This window comes from Falco cherrug, chromosome 5 (assembly GCF_023634085.1).
Source record: "Falco cherrug isolate bFalChe1 chromosome 5, bFalChe1.pri, whole genome shotgun sequence".
NCBI lineage: Eukaryota > Metazoa > Chordata > Aves > Falconiformes > Falconidae > Falco > Falco cherrug.
Window position 1 is genome coordinate 82,794,530 of NC_073701.1, and position 15,039 is coordinate 82,809,568.

General features: G+C 37.7%; 1 protein-coding gene across 2 annotated transcripts in view; it reads right to left on the reverse strand.

The window, feature by feature from the left end:
- The window catches only part of CADPS2 (calcium dependent secretion activator 2), a 323,412-nt gene that overhangs the window by 37,552 nt on the left and 270,821 nt on the right, over nt 1–15,039 (reverse strand). For both annotated transcript variants that reach the window (XM_055712157.1, XM_055712158.1), the window contains 3 exons: nt 8,694–8,849; nt 5,838–5,985; nt 4,838–4,852 (listed from right to left, as the gene is read on the reverse strand). In XM_055712157.1, the coding sequence (XP_055568132.1) occupies nt 4,838–4,852; nt 5,838–5,985; nt 8,694–8,849 (319 nt within the window). The remainder of the gene's footprint in view (nt 1–4,837; nt 4,853–5,837; nt 5,986–8,693; nt 8,850–15,039) is intronic.

Here is a 15,039-nt window from a genome sequence, read left to right on the forward strand (position 1 = left end):
TCCTGAAATTAACAGGAACTAGGGATCCCATTCTGTCAAGGAGGCACATCAATTTAAACAGTAATTCTTCCTTTAGAAACATTTATCTGACAGCAAAGATTGTCCCCAATAGCCACTTCACAGAAAATGTGACTTGTAAAGACTAACCCTGTCTTCACAGTTCAAGGCTACTTGGAGCAGCTAACAGCTTAATGCTCGGAGTAAAAGTACTGAGGTCAGTATAAACATTAGCCTAACTTAGCAGCTGCAAGCTGAATAGTTTTCAGAGTTCTAAGTTTTTAAAGGCAATTTTTCATCTGTCTCCAAGTTGCCATACAAACTATAACATTAAATTTGATTTGCTTAATATATTTAGGAATGATTTTCTAAACAGCACACTTACTGAACCTGCATTTAAACTAAGAGAGAATAAGACTCTGAGATGTGTTTGCCCACACATATGTATCCGCCACAGGGTACCAACATCAAGCGTGTTAATTTTTGGTTTGAATTTCTTTTAAAGTTTAAGAACGCTTGGAAAACGTGAATACACATCTGAGATGAACAGCAGCAAACATCCTGGAACAGTGAAAGAGCATATCAGAAATACATCAAAGAACTTTCCACAATTTCAGATATATGTTATTCTAACTGCATTAATGTCTTGAACAATATAACATTCTCTTGATCTGCTAAGGGCTTAAATCACCCCAAACTGCCTGTGACATCTGTTGCTTACACAGTCTTCAGAAGGCAATGGTTTCTTGCTCTCTGAAAACATTATTATTCTCCCCCAGATGCATGTCAAAACTATACATATTTCTGTGATCCATGGAAAATCACAGTTGTCCCTCCCATAAAGTGTCTGCAACTTAACTTCCGCAGCACATTAAATTAATGGATCTATGCATATTCTAAGATCAGTTCCTATATTTTTGCTTTTTTTTTTTTCTTGGTTTTTTTTTCCTCGCCAGAAGGTAAGTATAATTTTGTAGGAACGGAATATAATGAGTAAGTTCACTGTGTGACCAAGAAGAACAAGAAGTAAATAAAATTATTCACAAATCACAACAAGCTTCCAAAATTATGACATTTAGAAATAATTTTTGATCTTTTTTAACTTGAATTATTTTCAAGATTTATTTTGCAAACCATGAGATCATAAGTTTTTTGACTCACTCCTCCCTAACGCCAGCTTCCACCAGAACAGCCACCCCTGACAAAACGAAACTTCATATCCTCGTGAAAGATTATTTGACTCCAGAAGACAGGCTTTAAGAAGAAGGCAAATACTGTATAATTAATGATAAAATCATACGAGCTGACAAGGCTGTATGCACGATCCTGAATCCACCACCTGTAGGACTTCAGCTTTTCCTACTTCTGCCAAACTTCCTTGGTGACAGCAAACAAATCCTCACCCCTTTTCCAAACACATTTATGGATAGTTGTGCCTTTACATTCCTCTGCTGGCTGATGTGACCACAGTCCACATGGAGTCTGAATCTAGACAAGTCAGCTCCACCACTAAGTTATTTGGATATACATTATGGAGACTTTCAGCATCACCCCAAATCCCCTGAAGGGGGTAATGGAGAACGTGGCTCTGCCTTTCCAGCTGCCCCAGAGCAACTCCTAGGAAAATATGAAATACAGCTGCAGCTGTAGGAGGTCACGGAAGAAAACTATGCTTAGTGGCAAAGTGGGTGATAGAATGTAACCGAACAGGACTGTCTTTTCCGGACAATCTGGCTGGTCTTCCAAATGTGGCTCTCTGCTCCTACCAGGATATGGAAAGAGACAAAGTATTTTAGTGCCTTTTGACACTTGGGGAACAGAGGAGTTCGTTCCTAAATCCTGCGGTGATGAGCTGAAAACTGTGACTTGCTCAGTTCTACAATATATTAAATTTTCTTTCTATTCTACCCCCCCGTGACCCAGCATTGGAGGTGGCTTTTTTAATTACTTAGGTATTTTGGTTTTGTTTAAAAGATTTTCAAGCTAGCTTTCCTTTGTTTGTTTTAAGGTTGGATGGCTGTGAAAATAAATTGCATATGATCATCTGAACAGAAACTGCTACTGCTGACATATTACAATATTACATGCATATTAAATTGCCCCTGCAATTTTACTATTAAATTGGCTATAATCCCCTAGTACTTATGCAGTTAAATGAATCTCCTCTTTGAATTGTATCAATCAAAATATCTTCAGAAACAACGTTCATCGAATTAAAGCCCACTTTTCCCTAAATTTTCCTAGATGTACATGGCACTGGCTGTGGCACATTCCACTGAAATGGCATGTCACTCATTTTTCCCCAAATTGAAAAGTATATCTCTCCTCTTTTATAAGCATGATTGGGTACTGGGAAACTGGAATTCTGAAACAACTAAACCAGCTTCTATACATGTTTCACTAAGAAGTACTCAACAGTATGAACCAATGGCATTTACTCTGTTCATGCTACCCAGTTACACAAAACAAATAAGCTGTGACTCAGATCTAAGGTCCTGCTTGGATCTAAAGATTTGTCAACCTAAGTGGCCCCAGAAATATTTTCTATTTGATTCTTGCCTCCAGCAATATTTCCTGTGTGATCCTTACCTATTGTACTCAAAAAGGTGAATGTTGCAAAAATATTGCAGCATGTAGATCATAAAGTAATAGGTCAACACAAATAAAAAAGGCCAAAAAATCTCTGGATTGAATGTTGTGTGACAGAAAAGGTTTCCCTTACTGCTGCTATTCTTTTGACTTGGGATCCACGGACTGTAAAGGAGTAGCACTTGTTCAGGAAGGAAGGAAGTGGGATACTGCTCACTGTACAACTACCTAAGATTACATACACGGAAACTAAGAAGCTGGGCAGGCAACTGTTTAGAGAAATAGCAGCAACTGGTATGTTACTTAGCTGTCTTGCTGCATTCTTCCCCTGCACTCCATGAATTGCCATGCTGGTTGTCCATGGAGCAGGCTGCAGGCACCAACAGTTAGTATGAGATAAGGTGATTCTCCCCTGCCCCTGCTTCTCAAATCCTCCTAAGGCAACTGCCAACCAGTGCAGAAGGCATCCAGCCAGCTAAGCTCTCCTTAAACACAATATAGTGCTTGTGTCTGCAGCCAAATTATGCTGTGCTTCTCTTGGGCTTTGAGATGATATCCAGAAGGCAAAGTAGGGGAGCCCTCCTCAGCGGCAGAGTTGGTAACTCTTTATGAGAGCAGACTTAACTGGAAGACATTTTGGAGAATGGTGAACAATGCATGAAGTAACGTGGGAAAACCTGCAGATTCAATCAGGTTTAAACTCTAAACTCAAGGTGCTATTATTGGTAACCATGACCAGAATGCCCTAATTACATGATAAATAAGAATTCCCTCCTATCTGACAACACAGGATGAAAACTTCCACATCTGTCCTTGACCAAGGTATGCAGCTGCTCATAGCTCTGTATAAGGAATGAAAAGAGCATGCTGTATTCATGGAGATATTTGAGTCTAACCATCTCGTTAAATACCACTTTCCATCACTTGCAAAGTAAGTCCTTGAAATTGTCAGATGGATATTCAGTGTTGAGTTTTAGGTGAAGAAACAGGACTATTAACAAATGCTAACTGAGGTCTTATGGAATGCTTTTCCTGACTGGCAGAAAAGACTATGTTTGAAACTGAAATGAAGATGGAGGATGAATGGAAAAGGTTTCAAGACCAAGTGGCTAAGTAGGAGTAACTGGAAATGCCAGAGCTGCTATAGAGCAGCCAGAGATGCAACTGTTTATGTTATGAGATGATTTCCTGCCTTCTTTGACAGATGGGCAGGTTCCAGAACTATCTCACCCAACAAATGCTGAAGCATTTCAAACACCCATATCAGCTAGAAACAACTGAAAAGCCCAGTTTTCTTAAGCTTCCAAACCCCCCTTGGGAACAGAAGAAACTGAGACAAGAATTCAAAGTTTATGAGAAAGAAGGAAGTTTCCATATTATCTGATAATTTCTGATATGTGATTTTTTTGAGATTCCTTCAGGTTTATTAGATGAATTGAGATGAAGATTCATTTGGGGACTTTGAAAGAAGTATGTATTTAATCACAGGTATGCTAAATTATCAAACTCTTGCACTGAAAAGAAGCATTGGAATAATCTGGGGTCATGGTCAGACCTAGTAGGGAACAAGGACTGTATTTCTGTTTTGATGTTGTGAAGAGTGTATGATGGGCCTTGAAAATCTAGAAAATGGGAAGATTTCAGAACAGAATCTGGTGAGGGTCTGCAGTCCACAAGGTTAGCTGCAAATGCTGCACTTTGGCTCTGAGGGACTGGCTGACAGTGCAGAAGGCATCATCCAGAGCAGGAGAGAGGAATGGTGCAACTGTGGAGATGAGGCTAAACAATCTGCAGGTCTCTGTGGAGGTACTGGTATTCCCTGTCCCCAGAGAAGGGTACACGTGTCTGTTTGCAGGTTACTGCTTGGACACTAAGTAGAAGACGAAATGGCAGCATCAGCCTCAGGCAGCACTGGAAGTTGTAGTTTACTTTTGATGAGCCTGAAACAAATTGTTTGTTGCTCTTTTGCCTCATTGCGAAGTGTAAGAGTCCAATACTTAGTGACCGGGTAAGACAGGATACTGGGGTTGAAAAACAGAAGAGTGAAGAATTCATTGGAAACCGCCTTAGAGGATGAATAAGGAAAGAAGAACTGAGAAGCTGATGATCACTGTGTAGCAAGGTCAGGCTATAAAAGAATTCTGAGGGCTATGCTAACAACATGAAAAGAAACATTCCCATTTAAAATAAAAAGTAGCTGTTAATAATAAAAGAAAAAATATAAGTTAAAAAACAATGAAAAGACACTTACCCATTGACTAGCAAACTGGTTCATGTCACGGAAAACCAAAAGGAAAAATAAAGATGACAGGGTAGAACAGGAAAATGATGAATGTCTCATCGAATTGGGGGGTGGGAAAAAAAGACAACAATTACATTGAATATGCTAACTTAAAAAAGATGAGTCAATAAAATGAAAGCACAGTAAGAAACGGAAAAATCAACAGAAACAATATGACCAAATAATGTAAACATGAAATTGCCCAAAGCAGACATATTTTGTTGCCAAATTCTGTCAAATGGTTTCACTCTCTCCAAAACCAAATCCAACAAAGTTACACTGCTAACGCGTTAGCACAGCAAGACCAGTTTTAATTTTACACTGGTAGTCTCACCCATCTATGTAGTATGCCCTTTTCACTTCACAGATTATTCCTGCTGAGAATGACAACATGGGAAGGACAGTGGTCAGTGAAGTCTACATATCCTTCAAAAGCACAGCAGTGCTCCACTGTGGAGTATCTACAGTCCTGACAAAATGGTCCCTGTCTTGGAGACCAAATAAAAAAATCCCATTAAATTACCTGGTTCTTTCTTTCCTCTGTTTTCAGCATGTACATAGACATGAATGCTGGGTATATGAGCCATTTGAAACCTAACCTTACTCATTTAAAACATGGCTGCAAAGGACAATGTTTTGTCTCTATTTTACTATCACAAGAGTCCTGAAGTGGGCTATTTCTCTTCTGCAACCTAGGAAAAATTCCAAGAGGGGCTGCGAGTCAAGAAATCCTCTGAATGTTCAACAGACTCACAGGTCACAGCAAATAAATTACAGAAGCACTCTGTGTCTTCTCTGATGGAAGATGAGGGACTGTGCCTTGCATGATGCTTCTGAGGAGCAGTCTACATACCCCTGTACAAACACTATGTGACACATTTCAGCTAGTTTGAAATTAATCTACTGTCTGCAGTGTGAGATGATTCAGATTAACTGATCATAGGAATTAAACATACAGCATTTCACTTACCTCTTGCCCCCCATCCAGTATGCAGAGTTTAGCTGTCTGTTTTTTGGCATCAACTAAGACATTAAACATTGTGCACAGAGATGAAGGGATACGCAAGTCCGTTGATTTGTTTGTCTTTTGCAGCTTGAGTTCAAATGCAATTCTTGTTCTGTTTATTAAAACACAATTCATAATATGAATTTCTCTGATAATTCTGAACAACCAGTGTAAAAATGTATAAACCTTATTAAACATGTTGGCTTAACAATGTACATGCATGCGAGAACATCTTACAAATACAATTCTTTAAGTGCAGAATATCCGCTCATTCCATAAACAATTGCACTGGTGGTAATCTCAAGGTTCTGCACTGCTCCAGCTAATTCAGTTGAATAATAAAAGCATTATTCTCTTGCCTAGTAGCTAACAATATGCTTCCTTGTATGATGACTAAGAACAATTTAAAACAATGAAAATACCTCATAATTTTCAGCTCTTCTATGTTAAAATACAGTTCATCACATCAAATAATTGTTTCTAGAAATATAAATAAAAAAATCCTCTTCTGGATTTAACAGAAAAGAGAATTTTATTAAAGACAAGGAGTCTATCATTAAGCAAGTATTAATATTTACATTAAAAAGTAAGATGTATCAGGAGATACATAATACAAAACCCCTAATTTTTTTCTCACACCAGTGTAAATAAGGAGCAATGTCACTGAAATAAATTATAATAGTTCAGAAGACGTAAATATAAAAGTAATTTTTTATTTTCACCCTTATTTTTAAATATGGATAACAGAAGCTGACACAATATTTTAAGAAGATGGGAACAGAAGCATCCTATTGGAAAGTCTTATAGATCATATTAGTATCAGAATAACAGTTATAATAGAACAGTTCCATCATTCTTTTCCAAGTTTCTATTGTCTAATACAATCCGTTCTATGGATACAATTTACTTGTTTTGTTACCTGACACATGGTATCTTTGACCACACTAAACATACCTAGTGTATTCATGCCAGTATATTATGTATTCACTCTAAAATATTAATACATTTTATGTGTTGACACTAGGATGATTCTGTAATATTAATTAAACCTTCATTTATTGCCACCAGCATCTTATTCGCTGCAAAAGAAAGCAGCAAAGATGTCAGGATTGGTATCACAGACCAAAACCCGATCCATAAGGAATTCTTTTTTAATGACTCTGTGTTAATAATTCTGTTCTCAGCTTCTGGTTGTGATCCTGGCAATGAGCCATTTTTAGCCTATTTCGTTTATGCCATTAAAATCCACACAGCCAAATCTGTATGGTGCAAATTTTTTAGATAATGACAACACATGGCATTAGATTTATTGCCTAGGAGAAATGCAAGTATTTGTATTGACACAATTGCCTTTCCCACATTAATCTGTAATAATCTTTTAAAAAGACATAAGATGAATTTGAAAAGATTAATTTTTCAATAAATTATTTTAACTAGTACTAATTATATACATCTTTGTATTTTAGTCCTGTTGATAAAAGTCCTAGTGTAAAGAATTTTTCATTTTTTTCAGGCTCAAGATCAATATAATCAATATATTACTGCATCTCAGTGCTACTCCTTTTACATTTTTTTCAGATTGAGATTATGCTGATAGTCTTCCAGTCCTTTGAGATGTCACCATTTTTCTAAGTTTGTTAAGATATTTGTAGTTGACCGAGCTCCTCTGCCAAATTCTTTAGAACAGATACATGATTTCAATTCTAGTAAATATTCTCATATCTTCCTTTGTTACAGAACTTAAAACTTTTATTCCATTCACTGTATCATCAGCCTTCCAAAATCAAATAGAATTGTTTGTGAAATGCTTCTACTTTTTTACCATGATTTCATCACTGTAGCTCTAGCAACAGGTTCATATACTAAGCCTGAGGTTCTCATTGTTCCTACTTAACAGAAAATAATAAAATACCGTGTCATCAGATTTAACCTTATTGGATGTTAAAGATTCTCTGTTTCTTTAGCCTTCCTTATCAATTTTGTATATTTTATGATTGACACTATTAAATTGCCTACAACCTTTATTTTTTCCCCATTCTTCTATATATTTTTTATATATAGATAAAAATCTATATATAGGATTTTTATGTGTCCAGACTAAGCTTTCTCTGTATGTGGGATCATGGCTTCTGAACCACCTCATAGGAGATCCCTGCCATTTTCTAGTATACAGATACTTCTTCTAAACTCAATGATATGTACTGAAAGCTATGGCAGAGACCTTCTTAGATCACCTATACTTAATTTAAACTATAATTATAAGATACAGCTCAAGAAAAGAACAGCAGCATTGTTTTCTACAATTTCCAGAAGCTTGGCAATATAAAATCTAGTTTCAGTTAGATGACTTACAGATAGCCTTTTCTTGTTTATCATGTAAATGCAGAAATGCTGTATACTCTTTAGTTTGTAATATATTTCTTAGAGACAGTACTCTGATGACAAGTAGTGTTATTAACTGAACGTAAGGAATAATATAGTAGTGAAGGGAAATGTATAAAAAGGAAAAGGACTTCTTCTAGCAGAATTCTGAGATTTGTTAATATTTGCCACAGATATGGCATAGAAAAGAGATTTGGTTTATTCACTTCCAATGGTCTATTCACAACATGTGTAGAAATTCTGCTTGGTGTTTACTAGATGTTTCCAAATTGCTGACTGCCAGATGCTGGGAAATACACACCAGTCATGATCTCCTTACAATTGCCCTGAATTCTATGACAGGATTCTGGTACAGAAGTACCTCTGCGAACCAGTATGGCTGTTCCTATATTAATTTTCAAATCTCTCCCAATTTTTAATTGATCATTTCAACTGTACCTTTTAACGCAGGCTTCTATCATGTCAGTGGCCATGAGTTTAAGTCTCTGTTCTAAATGGTGGGCAAATTCTGGTTCTGGCCAGTGAAGATCAAAAACAAACATCTGCAGAGCATCCAGTTTCCAGAAAAGATCTTCTGATGTAGCTGAGCCATTGCTATAAGAAACAAAAGAAAACAAAGTCCCCAAGAAGCAGAAGATAAATGTATGGATGTCTATCCCAGTTGCCACAGAATTATTTAAGGTTTTGTTATCATACCATCTTCCTCGTTCACTTCACTGTATCTCATTGCACAGTTGCTCTTAGTCCAAGAATGTGAAAATGGTCATGGGAAATTTAAAATAATTCTCATTAGGGTGAAAAAAGTAAAGTTTTCTCATCTGTTTGCTGAGAAATATGACAGGCTACAGAGGTAGATGGGATGTTGGGGAACATGGAAAATGAAGTAGCTAAAATTTCAGATCAAGACAGGAAAAATAAAGGCTACAGGAATTAGTAATCAGTAAGGATCTTTTCAAAACAGTGATGACTTTTCACCTATGTTTTCTAGCCTTCATAACTCTGGTAGATAAGCCTACCAAAGAAATTAAGATGCTAGTAGAAATACTGTAAAAGAAACACCCAGACAAATAGTCCCTTTATAAATGCTCCTTAATTCTGAGGGAGTAACATCAGATCCCAGTGGAAAAAAGAAATAGAAACTATTTAAATAAATTTGTGCACGAAAAAAACCAGGGGATTAATATGGCTCTATGTCATCTCAGATTGCACACATAATTTTAATGTAATTCCTCCACTCTGAACCAATTTCTAAATTTAAAGATGTTTGCTTGTGATGATACAACAATTTAAGGCTAATCCTAGCAGTAACTACAGTTACACTTCCACTGTCATCGCAGATTAATTACATTTTCATGATGCGTTGTATTGCAATGCCTGGGTTATTGGTTAAGGACAGTTATACTAGGCAGCATGGCATTCCAGGATGTTAGTGACACAATCAACCAGAACAGCCTGGCAGTCCCAATTCAGATAGAATTAGTCTTCTGCCTCATGACAAAAGAACATAATTATCAAAGTGTTAAGTGACCCCAGCTCTCATGGAAGGAGTCAGTGAGTGCTGAGCATGCTCAGGACAGAGCAGGGTCAGATTAAAAAAGAAGCAAAAAAGATAGAAAGGACCTCCAATATCTGACCACCTAATGCAGCTCTTGGACAGCAGCACCACCACTGGTTCACGCCAGCTTAGCCGAAGCAGCGGGTGGTGAAGTGAAGCAAAGCACAGCTCATGTTCAGGGCTCTGAAGCGGCAGCATGGATGCAGCAGGAGCACTGCTTCGTTCTCACAGCATCCCACCACCTTCCAGACCCACCCAACTGCCCAACTGCCCCCTGCCCCGCTGCCTTAATGCTACCATGACTTCAGAGCCATCGCTATCTTCTGCAGTGCTGCCTCGGAGATGAAATGGGCTGCTGAGCCAGGCAAAGGAGGCAGCCAGCAAGGGCTCGGCAGTGGGTGACAAGCTGGGAGCATGGTCACCTGCCTAAGGAAAAGGCTGGCTCCAAGCGACCGACCCTGACATTGGCTTTGGTTTTAAATAGCACAAGTCTTGATATCTTCACTGTGCATAGCAGGATATTCCACAGCTTTACACAGGCTTTTTTTGATATCATGCGTATTTCCCCCACTTATTTTTAACGGTAACTGTTAATTTTGCATTGTATTGTGCTCCTGAAAGAAAACAACAGAAATGGGAAAAAGGCCCATGGGACTTCCTAAGGTTACAACTTGCACAGGGATGTTACCTGCTAAGGTTGGACCTGACTAGGGAGCTCTTCCATACACTGCTAAGTTTAATTAAGAAATAGAAATAACAAACCATAACAATTTCTCAGGAAGTTTAAAATCCTGTTAGACTGTTTCTTAAGTTATATGATAAGCAAGTATTGAAGATTTCATTACATATGCTGTGTACACTGGCAGTGAGTGAAGTTGTAGATGCTATGTTATACTCATTATTTGATCCAAAAAAGACTAAGTCCATTTTTGAGATGACTCCGGTAAAAGAAGACAAATTATGTAGGGACAGAAATAGGGACAATCTCAGTATATGTATTACAGTTGATAACACATATTTTGTAGAAAACAAACTATACTTTCTCAAGAAACAGAACTACCATTTTTCATCCTAAGATCATACAATTTAACAATTTTTTATTCTTCCATAGTTTTTTCTTTTTCACCTAATGGAATTCCAAATGAAATTCTTTAGGATTCAGGAGGACTAATGTGCTCTCAATAACATCAATGTATTCTTATGCACGTTCACTCCCTGGTAGCCACTTAATTTGGTTTCATTAGACTACCAAATAAAGTTCCACAATTATAATAAATGTAATAATAGACACAGGTTCATGAAACGCTAATTTGTTCCGTGAGAAACACTAATTCATTCATTCTCTTTTCATATCATTTTGAGCTCCCATTCTTCAATTTTTTTATTCAGCATTGTCCAATGGCATTTGAATTGGACTAACATTATACTAATAAGATGGGGAAGGAAAATAAAGTGTTACAACAGTAACTATTTGTTCCTAGTTCACACATCCGGATACAAATGTCTGATTTGTTTGTTAAATGCTGCAGAAAACTGATTTCAATCACCTTCTTACTGCTACTTGTAGCACATACTGGTTTTATTTGCCTTTTAGGATTTCTCTGGCCCTTATTCAGTAAAAGCATTAGAAATAGTATTAATCATCAGTACATACCTCAATACCATTTACTGGCAAATCCTATGGATTTGCTTTTGCTACTAGGAGCTGATTCTGTCACTGCAGGGTTTAATACTCCATAAAGTGTAACATGAAGAACCAAACTCAGTTTTTACCACCTCCTGGCAACAGGAGGAATTCCTGCAATCGAATCAAACCACCAAAGCATTTGAATCTACATCCATAATTCCAGAACCATTTTTTTTGGTGGGGAGACAGGACACATTCTTGGCTATCAAAAAGCTTTCATTTGCACATATAAAGCTACCTCATTCTAATCAATGGAATAATATTGCTCTACCAGGAAACTGATCCGGTACTTTCTTTAAAAACTATATTCAATGCAGTTGTCTATATTTTTAAAATAAAGCACAAACATCACTGTTTTGCTCGTCAAAATTTAAGCTTTCAGCCCTAGTTCTTTGTGCAAAAGGTATTATCTAGTTGTCTACTCTTTTTAATGAGGACACAGCAGTAAGAGAAGGTTTCCAGTGATTAAAAGAGGCAAATATTAAGCACATCCTATTTTTTTTTTAATGTCAATTTAACTTTGTATTTAGTCACATTTTGACTAGCAGACTGGACCAGGTATCTCCAGAGGTCCATTTTAACCTAAATTATCTTATGTCTTTATGTCTTGCATCATACTGAACACAGCAAATGTCTAAGACATAATGCTTCCCCAAGACCCTGCAGAATATTAAACTTAAGAACTGGATATAGCCTCCTAAGCAATTCACTTATTCACCAGCAGCTGAGAGGCAGCTTCCCACTAGGATCGCCAGCTACCTAAACAGAATCAATTAGTCAAACAGTCCACTAAAACACATTGGCTGCAAGATAAGCACACACATGACTCCAGAGTAGATGTAAAATATATAATTTCTTGCCTAGATGTGAAACTCCATAGGGTGGCTTGGGATATGAAAATATAGGAGAAATATTAAGTATCTAAGGATGTTTCTCAATCAATCACAAGATTCAAAAGCAGTTGGCTTCCATTCTTGTAGAATTTACCAAGTGCAATAATAGCAATATTAGAAATTATTGCAATTATCTTTTTTTTTTAAGGTTAATACTGACTTACTACACACTAGTGTTTTGTGAGGACTGTTTACAAAGCGGGGCACCTGATCTATGTCCTTTGTGAGCCCCCATCTTGTGAACTCTAGCTCTGCTTTCTTTATGTTGCCTCAAGATGTATATTCAAGGCTCAGAAAGTCAACTGAGAATTTCTTCAACAGAAAAGGATTTTCAATAATTACACACTCAGTGGCGCCTAGCCCCATCTCTCTCTTAGCCCCATCTCTCTCTTTTCCACTAGCAGATAAGGGGAAAGGACGGAGCAGAATTCTGACAAGTAACAGCTAGTATATGGTCCTTCAAAGACACTGGGGATGGAGTTACCTCACGGTTACCTTACTTAGTTCAAGAGTGAGGCAACCTGAGGATCAAGCAACAAAAACATGTTTCTTGAGTCTTCTTTCTTCTTGCGTGTTGGCATTTTTGGAAGAAAATAAATTTGGCCCACAATATACATTCATCTTGCAGAACGCTCAATAGGAACCAGCTAGATTCAAACCTTCTTATTCCACAGAAAGCAGGTCAGATAAATTTCATTATTTCATCAGTCCTATGGCTATACTTTTAAATATCCATCCTTAAAAACACAAAGCATGGCCTCCTACCACTTTACTGCAGGCAAGCACTATGACAGGAATGTATGTGGCACTACAGATGCAACCCCCGAAACAGTGCTGAAACGTGGCCTCCTGGCTTATTCGGCATGCACAAACATACAGAGGGGTCCAGCACAAGAGCTCAGGCACATTCAGACCAGATCCCTTCATATCGTAATCAGAGCACTGTGACTGCTCCAGCTGATCCCTCTTGCCACTCATTATAGCTGAGCTATAGCAGGAAGAACATACTCGACACATTTCTTTTGATGTTGCCTGTTCTGGTTGGAAGACAGGACAGGACCATTCTCCGGCAAGCATGTATCGTATTGCATGTTCCCCCAGCCTTCAGTTTTGCTGACTCTGATGTTCTAGACTGGTACCAGATAACAACAGACAACCTGTATCTACAATATTTTTGGTCAGTGAATCTCTGTCATTTCTGCACTGAAAATAATAATGTATAAATTAAATCATAATCAATTAAAATCACCCACAAAATTAACTTAAAAACCAGGTCCAGAAGAGGTAGAGAAATCACATTTAAAATATGAAATGGAACAAAACCGCAGTTTAAAGTGGTACATTTGAATTAATGAATAAATAAGGAAGAAACCCCCTCATTCTGGCTGATTAGAAGCTTTTACAGAATATTCAAACTTTTTTGCTCTTCAGGGATGCCATCTTCAACCAAATGGAACAGTAATCCACAGTGCTCTGCATGTCTAGCCAAGGTGTCCTCTGAGTTGCCCTCTCCTGAGACCAATCAAGAAAAACAGACTACTAATAACACTTTCCCCTCTTCGTATCTCCCTTTCCAATGCCCAATAATAAAAGGTTAAGCCAAAACAACTGAAAATGTAGTAATGATCTTCCTAAGTGCTGTTATAAGCAGCATATATGTACTGCTCCAAAATATGTGATCAAGGAAATGAAAAAAGCAGCAGTTAATTAAAAAATATAAACAATCTTCTCTAGTAATGTTCACATGGATCACAGCAACTTTTAAGTCAAAGAGGGGAAAATCTATTTTCATCAACAAAGCACACAAAGAAATGCCTACCTACGAATATATTTTCACCTCTTTTCAGCAAAAGTTCTTAGCTAGGCACATAACAGCTCTGTTGAATATGAATGGACTTAAACATGAACGTAACAGCATGAACATAAACATCAGCAAAGTTTGGAGCACATGGAATCTCTTCCTATTATAGGCAAAATAGACACAGGACTTGTCATTCTTGCTAAACATTTAACTATAACTCGGTTGGCACACAGACTACTTTTTCTCATCCTTTTTGCCTGTAGACTCTTCCTCGTGTAATTCAAATTGATAACGATTAATTGGGCAAAATCATCACTTTCAAAGAGAAAGAAGTCCAGTGCAACTTAGTGACATACGTAGTCATCTACTTGCCAAAGCATCAGCTGTGTGGCCAGGAGGAGGGAGGACACTGGACTGGGAGAGAAAGACCTGAGGGAGTCAGTGGAAAGAAAGAGCCACCTGTGATGACTGACAAGGGAGGACCTGCGCTCCTGAGCAGAAGCTCCTTAGGTGCTTCTGCTGAGTCTATGTACAGTACAATATGCCATTCTACTCCATTTAAGGTGGATGTTCATAACACCAAAAGGGAAAACCGACAGGAAACGCTCGGTTTTGCTTAACAAGTATTGGAGCCTAGGTATCTGGTTACTACCCATTGGTGAATTTAACTAGAAAGAGGAAGCTTTGTTCTTCCTGAAGGGGATGGGATGGGAGAAGTGAGGGAAATGAAACTCTCTTCCTTTCTTTCATATAATGGTGAAAGTAAACCACTTCCTTTGCCAGGTGCTGAAACACCGTAACCAGCAGGAAAGAGGAAACTCATTAGCTTGGAAGGAGGAATAACTGGC